At 36.3% G+C, this 8,467-nt stretch overlaps 1 protein-coding gene across 1 annotated transcript in view; it reads left to right on the top strand.

Annotated features, from left to right (window-relative positions):
* Positions 1–8,467, top strand: part of LOC106868418 (uncharacterized) — a 90,841-nt gene that overhangs the window by 53,405 nt on the left and 28,969 nt on the right. Inside the window, exons 6-7 of the mRNA XM_014913664.2 lie at positions 3,474–3,655; positions 6,377–6,439. Coding sequence (XP_014769150.1) covers positions 3,474–3,655; positions 6,377–6,439 — 245 coding nt within the window. The remainder of the gene's footprint in view (positions 1–3,473; positions 3,656–6,376; positions 6,440–8,467) is intronic.

The following is an 8,467-nucleotide window of genomic DNA, read 5'->3' as shown; positions in this document are numbered from 1 at the left end:
TATATATATATATATATATATGATGAGCTTCTTTCAGTTTCCATCTACCAAATCCACTCACAAGGCTTTGGTTGGCCCAAGGCTATAGTAGAAGATACTTGCCCAAGGTGCCACGCAGTGGGACTGATCCCGGAACCATGTGGTTGGTAAGCAAGCTACTTACCACACAGCCACTCCTACGCCTATATATACAAATTATAAAAATAATAAAAACATATACAGTACTGTTTCTACTTCGTGGATTTTCACCTATTGTGGGAGGTTTTGGAACATAATACCCACAGTAGTCGAGGGATTACTGTGTATTATTTTTCATCACTTCATTATTACTTCTAATTAGTGGTTTAATGCTCAATGTATTAAATATATTTAAATATAGTTACTACACTAAATTATCATCTCATGCAGATATAATTTGTGTAGTTTCTGTCAATCTCATAAGAGCATGGCTGTCACAAAGTCCTGGATTCAATCTCATTATGTAGCTTCTTAGACTAATTGCCTACCAGCCTCAAGTTGTCCAAAGCTTTGTGAGTAAAATTAGGTAGACAGAACTGTGTAGAAGCCTGTAAAACTGTACCTATAATTCAAAGGGCTAGCCTTGTCACACATACAATATCACACTGACACTGTCTGAGGTATGTGTTTAGTAGACACTTACATTGTCGTTAGGTAGAACTGAAAGGTGTTGTACTTAATAACAGTGTTGCAATATTATTCTCAATTGCTACAAGGGCAATGGAGATACACTAGAGAGATGTAACTACTAGAGAATTAAATTATGAAGTTTGTAGTGAGAGTTATAGCAAAATTTATTAGGATCAGTGCTGGCCTTGATGAGATGTAGTTTGGCTTTGTACTAGGAAGAAATGCTATCAATATCATCTTCCTTATGAGACAACAACAGAAGTACTTTATCTGGGAGCAAGCTCCTATATGTTAGCATTCGTTATATGAGTATTTGAATAGCTTGTGAGAGCCACAAAAGCCATATACAGAAGTGTAGTTAGCAAAGTGTGGATCAATAATGAATTCAGCAATGAATTTAGTATGTAGGTAGAGATTCAGTAAAGAATTTAGTGAGTGAACATCAGTTCAGCAAGGCTTAGTTTTCAACCATTACCTGTTTAATATAATCATCCAAGTCTATGAGAACTCCTGCATGCTGATGATCTATTTCTTAAAAACAAAATGTAGAAGATTTATTGAAGAAATTTCAAGCACAACAGCAAAATTTGGAATGGAGAGTAAATTATGCAAAAACTAACGCTTTCTGATGTAGGAAAGAAAACACAACTCTGTAATCATCAGGGAACTAGCCAATCTTGACATACAGAAGAAGGTAAACGGACTTAGTAGAGGTTCCATACAGAATATCCAATGTAAACTATGGATGCACAAGAGATATAGTGCAATCACAGGCTGTCTGACTGGGTAGGTCAAATTCATATGACACAAATGCACAGGAGTAGTTAGCAGCGGCAAGAATACATTTAGAATGAATTCCTTCAATTGTTCAGGAGGCCCACTAAAAGTAGTTGGTAACTTTTGTTACCCTAATTATCAGGTGGAAGTTGATGTTTCAAAAGCATAATAGTTAGAGTAAGAACAGGGTGGTAAAAATTGAAAAAGCTACTGCAAGAAAGAGTTCTCTCTCAGAGTAAAAGTCAGGTTGTATGATGCTTGTGTATGAAGTTTGATGCCACATGGTAGCGAGATGTGGCTATTGGATATGTAAGATATACAATGATTAGAAAGAAATGATGTGAGGAAGCTGTACTGGTTATGTAATGTTTGTGCATGAACAATAGAGTACAAGTGAAGTGAGAGGAAAGCTGGATATACGAAGAATTGGATGGAGAGGGTAAGAGAGAAGATTGCGCAGGTACAGGTATGTGATGCATATGAAGGATGTCAGTTCTATAAACTATTGCTGAGCACTTGAAATGGTTTGAAGCTGTGGATGATGGAGACATATTAATACATGGGATGAAGTAGTGATGATAGATCTCAAGAAACTGAACCTCAGAAAGGAAGTGACAAAGAAGCTTAACAAGTGGCAGTATAAGATGCTGAAGAAGACCTGTCCACTGGTATAAGCATGACAAAATAATCGTTAAGCTGCTGGTGGAGATGAAGGTTGGGATATGTAATATATGTACTTCATGTTTCTCACCTGTTGTATTACTGTTAAGTCTCCATTGACTACTTCCTATGTAACCTTCTTGCCTATCATCTTTTCTTTTCTATCCACTCTACCGCAGTGCCTGAATGGTGCCATGATAAAATGCACCCAGTACACTCTAAAATAATTGGTGAACCAGCAGAAACAACATAGAAACGTCTCTTTAGTTTTGCTAGTAATAAGACAACCTCTCTACTGCTGGCACCATGATACAATGCACCAAATACATTCTAGAAACCATGCCAAAAATGGAATATATGAGCACTCTGTCCTTTGACCAATCTAGGAAGGCAGTAACCCTGAATAAGGGCTGACTTAAACTGACAGCTCATTCAGTCTAAGCCACAATAATGATGATAGCTGTGGCATGTACATACGTGTGTGTGTGTGTGTGTGTGTAAGAATTAGCTTACATAAACCTTTCAGTGAACCAAATGAGAAACTCTTGAATTATTTAGACCATGCCACCCCAACTCCAATAGTGTTCAAGCTATTAGTATTTACATTATTTTGTCAAAAGTAATGCTTATTTATTCACATTATTTTCAACTAACCATGCCGTATCCTGTAGCTTTGAGATTTTGATGAGGTAACTGTTAATTTTTAGAATGACATTGTAGGGTTGATGTGAGAGACCAGATCTGACCAGTTTGAACATATAAAATAGGAAGGATATTTTGGCTGGATATGGCTGGTTTAAATGCTAAAGGGTTAAGAATTTCATCTACAACAGCTGTAAAATCTTTAGTCTTAGCTTTTGTAAAGAAATATTCAATAAAGTATTGTACTGCTATAATAAAGCCTTATTAGTGAGCAAAGCAATATTATCTACTCACCCCGACTCCCACTAGTTTTCAGTGCTTAAAATCTGGTTGATTTAATGCTTTAAATCTGGTATTGATGTGTGTGTGTGTATTAATATTTATAAGGTAAAAGTGCTTAGTGATTTCAAATGTTGACCCATGAGCAATGGACTTTTGAAGTTACTGTCAACCTATTCCTTGTAAAAATTGATACACTACTTAAATAATATTCAATGATCATTCATTTAATGTTTTGACTGTTTTTATATATAACTTTACTTATATGTGTGTGTGTATGTGCACACACATATTTGATTGCAGTTTATAAGTTTGGTAGCAATAATTTATTAGTAAGAAATGTAACTGTCTTTGGGTTGGTTAATTTGTATAGGTATTTTTAAACTAGATTGTTAAACTGAGTACAATACTTTTTAAGTTTCAGTTGGTCTTTGAAAATAACAGAGACTTATTTTCTATTTCTGCAGTCAATTCACTGAATGTGAACAAGAAACGAACAATTGCTGTGTCAATTGATAGTGAAAATAGTCTTCATGTGGTATTTGAACCAAGTCGTCAATATGTGGCTGATAGTTATAATGTCAGCTTGATCCAGTTTCCTACACTTATTCCTGATCCAATCACTTCTGTTATTGTTCAACAGCAACAGGTAGGCATTATATATATAATATATAAAGTAATATGTAATGGTAAGATCCAAGAATCAAGGTGTAGGAAGTTAGTAAGCTTTGAGCAGTCTGTAGAAGGCATGGAAAAGCAACTTTCAGGAACAATAGTGGTCTATTGACGTAGAAGGTTTAAAATTTTTCCCATATCCAAAGTTCAATAAGCTGAAAAAAATTATTTTGTAGTCTATGGTTAGCAACTGGGGTTGCTGTGCATAAAATAAAAATCCAAATTTAGTGAATGGAGCAGATAAAATCCAGGCTACTTATGTTTCCTAGCTAGCAGAACCTTGGAAATAGTAATTACTCATACGAGGGCTACTCCACTAACTACTCATCAGGCTAAAGATACCTTAGTCAATGTAACCTTCATTTGACTAAGGTACCTTTGGCCTGATGAGCAGCTAGTGGATTACTCTTATTTGGCTAATTACTACTTTCAAGGTTCTGCTAGCTTTGAAACATAAGTAGCCTGGATTTTATCTACTCCATTCCCTAAATTTGGATATATGAGGGGGTATTCATTAAAGATTTCTCCTGACCCACTTCCTAAAGGCTAGTATAAATGAAACTTGGCTTAATAATAAGTCCTTCTCTACATAGCCACCACCAATGGTGACACACTTCTCTTGTTGCTTTATGCAACTGTGAAGACCTCGTCTGTAGAAGTCGGTAGGTTGTGTCTGAAGCAAAGACTTTACCTCAGAAATAAGTTCATCATCATCTGAGAAGTGCTTCCCCTTCAAAAATAACTTCATGGTTGGAAAGAGGTGGAAGTCAGATGGTGATAGGTTGGGAGAGTAAGTGGGATGAGGAAGGATTTCATAGCCGCAGGAATGTGCTTTCATCTGAGCAACATGTGCATTGTGAACAACTGGGGCATTGTCTTGGAGGAGGTGGACTCCTTTGGTCAATATGCCATGCCTCTCCTCTAATGGTGTCCCGCAATTTCTGCAGCCGAGAAGCATAATATGTCTTGTTAATTGTGGTGTTCTTTGCCAGAAAATCCATCATCACTACTCTGCGCAGGTCCAAAAAGACCGTGAGCATCACCTTGCTTGCTGAGGGTGAACACAAGCCTTCTTTGGAGGTGGTGAGTTATCATGCTTTCATTGCTTTGACTGAACTTTAGTCTCAGAATTATAGTGATGGACCCATGTTGTATCCTGTGTGATAAGTCTGCCAAAAAAGTCCTTGTTTTCTTGGCACATTGCCAAAAGAGCCTGGGGGCAATTGACTCGTTCCTGCTTCTGAAAAGGTGTGAGCATCCGGGGAATCTATTGTGCAGACAACTTCCACATGTGCAGATGGTTGTGAATGATTTTTTCTCCTTGGACCCTATACTTATTTTTACTTCTTGAACTAGTTGCCAAATAGTTATGCAGTGATCCTCCAAAATGGCGACTTCCACTTTATGGATGGTGTCATCATCAATGACAGAATGTGGTCATCCAGGAATAGGAGCAGTTTCCACCAATGTCTGACCATGTTTAAACTGGCGATGCCAGTGCTTGACTCCATTGTATAACTTCTTTCATCTCATCGAAAGTCTCTTTTGGTGTACGACCTTTCAAGTATAAGAACCTGATCACTGATCTGCATTCAACTGCCTCCATTATAACACCTTAGTCCATTTCAGCAGCCATAAAAGACAAACGAATACTAATGGAAAGCTGCAATTTACAATGTGACATGTAGAGACCTGTATGGTTATACTTGTACAAGTTCCGTTTCTTGCAATAACCAGAAGTGGGCAAGGGGAAATCTTTAATGAACATCCCTCGTATATAATATATATATATATATGTATATGTATATAATGTGTTAAAAACATTCTGCCTAAGATTAAATCCATCTTTCAAATATATTAATCCTTTCAAAAATTTAGTACTTTATTGATCTAAAATAATTTATTTTGCTCATTGGTATAAATATTTGTATGTTGGGATAATGTTTCCAAAAATTTGGATGCTTACATATAGCTTTCCTTATGCTAACCAAACTGACCAAGTCAGTTCTAGTAATGTGTTTTGCCATAAGGAACAAGATTGGTTATAAAAATGCTTGAATTTACGATTCTGATCTGTAGTCGAACACGGTATATAACCTCATAGCCTGCAATCCTCAGTTACTGTTTGATAATCCTTATATGTTTGAGAGTCGTAATATTTTTAAAAAAGTAAGATTTATAGACATTATTTGAAATGTGTAAATGTTGATAAATACTTTATGAAGTAAGATATATTCCATGCAGGTTGAAATTTTTCAAATTTTTCTCATTTATTAATTAAGATAGAAAAAAGAGATTAACAAACATATTTGACAAGCTACATATCTAATTATGCAGATATGCACCTATATATACAGGTAGATGTAGGTATGCACATACTTGTACGTATATATGCATATACTCATTTATTATTTGTTTTACATATCTAATTACCCTATTGATAAGTTATTATTTGGCCACACTTAATACTGTATAGAACTAGAAACATTTTCATCATTTGGACTTTTAAAATGAGTACTCTGTGCCCTGTCGGTCTGTCTCTCTCTCCCTCTGTCGGTCTGTCTCTCTCTCCCTCTGTCTGTCTGTCTCTCTTTCTTTCTCTCCTCTCTCTCTCAGTCTTGTTTATTTCTCAGTACCCCTTGTTAGAAAAACTAAATTCTAATATATTTCAATCTAATGAATATATTTTCCTCAGTTGCCTGGTAATTTAACGGAGCTAGAATTTACTGACATTCAGCCTGGCAATTATCAAATTCAGGTAATTTATTTTGTTATTTCTTGGAAATATATTTTTTTTCTGTGTCTTTTTTATGTATCCCAAATAACTGAAGAGAGATTTGTTTTCTCTCTACTCCACAGATGTTCTTAAAAGCATAAGTATATGACAATCTCCTTTATATAATCAGCATTCAGGCAGATTAAACAAATTTCTAAATACATAAAATTTTTTCTAATTGTAAGCAGTTAGAAAATGGAGATCTTTCTGAATAATAATGTCCATTTTATCAACAGAAGAATCTAACATTTTAATACCAACCTGCATGAGATTGTCCACGCTAAAGTGTTTATATTCAAATTTAAATCTCATTATGTAACCACGTATCTCTTTTACAGCGGCACACCTGTTTTTGTCCTCATTCTTGTTAACTCTCTCTGTCTCACCATGTACCTCTTCTATAGCAAGACACCTGTTTCTGTCTCTGTCACACTCTAACCTTTCATCATCTGACACAAGATCACCTGCTCCAATGCCATCTCTCCTCTCAAAGATTATCTTGCAAGTTACTTGGTGACCCTGCCGGTGCTGGTGTCACATAAAAAACATCCAGTCCACACTGTAAAGTGGTTGGCATTTGGAAGGGCATCCGACTGTAAAACCATGCCATTACTGACCTTGCCTGTGCTGGTGCCACATAAAAAGCACTCAGTCTACTCTGCAGGGTGGTTGGTATTAGGAAGGGCATCCAGTTGTAAAAACTGTGCCAAAATTGACACAGAAGTTTGATGCAGTCTTCTGCTTGACCAGTTCCTGTCAAACTGTCCACCTCCTGCCAGCATGCAAGGCGGATATTAAATGATAATTTAAATCGCATTATAAATTATATCAATGTGCTGATGCAGATATGGTTGTGTAGTTAAAAAGTTAGTTTCACAAGTCTTAGTGCTTAGCATCTTACCTTCCACAGGCTAATTAATGTTTTGTGGGTGAAATTGGTAGATTTTTGTGCAGAAGTTCATCATCATATATATATATAGGCACAGGAGTGGCTGTGTGGTAAGTAGTTTGCTTACCACACATGAGTCCGGGTTCAGTCTCACTGCGTGGCACCTTGGGCAAGTGTCTTCTACTATAGCTTTGGACCAATCAAAGCCTTGTGAGTGGATTTGGTAGATGGAAACTGAAAGAAGCTTGTCGTATATATGTGTGTGTGTGTTTGTCTGTCAGTGTTTGTCCCTCCACCATCGCTTGACAACCAATGTTGGTGTATCTACGTCCCTGTAACCTAGTGGTTCGGCAAAAAAGAGACCAATAGAATAAGTACTAGGCTTACAAAGAATAAGTACTGGAGTCGATTTGTTTGACTAAAGGTAGTGCTCCAGCATGGCCGCAGTCAAATGACTGAAACAAATAAAAGATTAAAAGAATATATATACATTCTTTTATTTGTCTCAGTCATTTCACTGCAGCCATGCTGGAGCATTGCCTTAAAGAGAGTTTAGTCAAAGAAATTGACCCCAGGACTTATTCTTTTTAAGTCTAGTACTTATTCTATCATTCTCTTGTGCTGAACTGCTAAGTTATGGGGATGCGACACACCAATACCGGTTGTCAAGTGGTGGGTGGGGGACAAACACAGACAAAAAGACATACCCTCATAGATATGTATATGTGTATACGACAGGCTTCTTTCAGTTTCCATCTATCAAATCCACTCACAAAGCTTTGGTTGGCTTGAGGCTATAGCAGAAAACACTTGCTTAAGGCACCATGCAGTGGGACTGAACCTGAAATCATGTGGTTGGGAAGCAAGCTTCTTAGCACACAGCCACACCTGTATAGGTGCAGGTTTGGCTGTGTGGTAAGATTGCTCTGCATTTTGCATTTAATGTAATGCTCGCATTACTTAAATAAATGGAGTAGCATGAAACGTGTGTACTGCAATAACCTTTAAAATCTTTGTTGCTTTTTTTTATATATATATATAAATATATATATATAAAAATATATCTATATGAATATGTATATATATAGAAATATATCTATATATAAATATATATGTATAAA

The sequence above is a fragment of the Octopus bimaculoides genome, chromosome 3 (assembly GCF_001194135.2).
Source record: "Octopus bimaculoides isolate UCB-OBI-ISO-001 chromosome 3, ASM119413v2, whole genome shotgun sequence".
NCBI classification, from domain to species: Eukaryota; Metazoa; Mollusca; class Cephalopoda; order Octopoda; family Octopodidae; genus Octopus; species Octopus bimaculoides.
The sequence above is the reverse complement of the archived record's forward strand: the minus strand, read 5'-3'. Positions and strand labels throughout refer to the sequence as shown.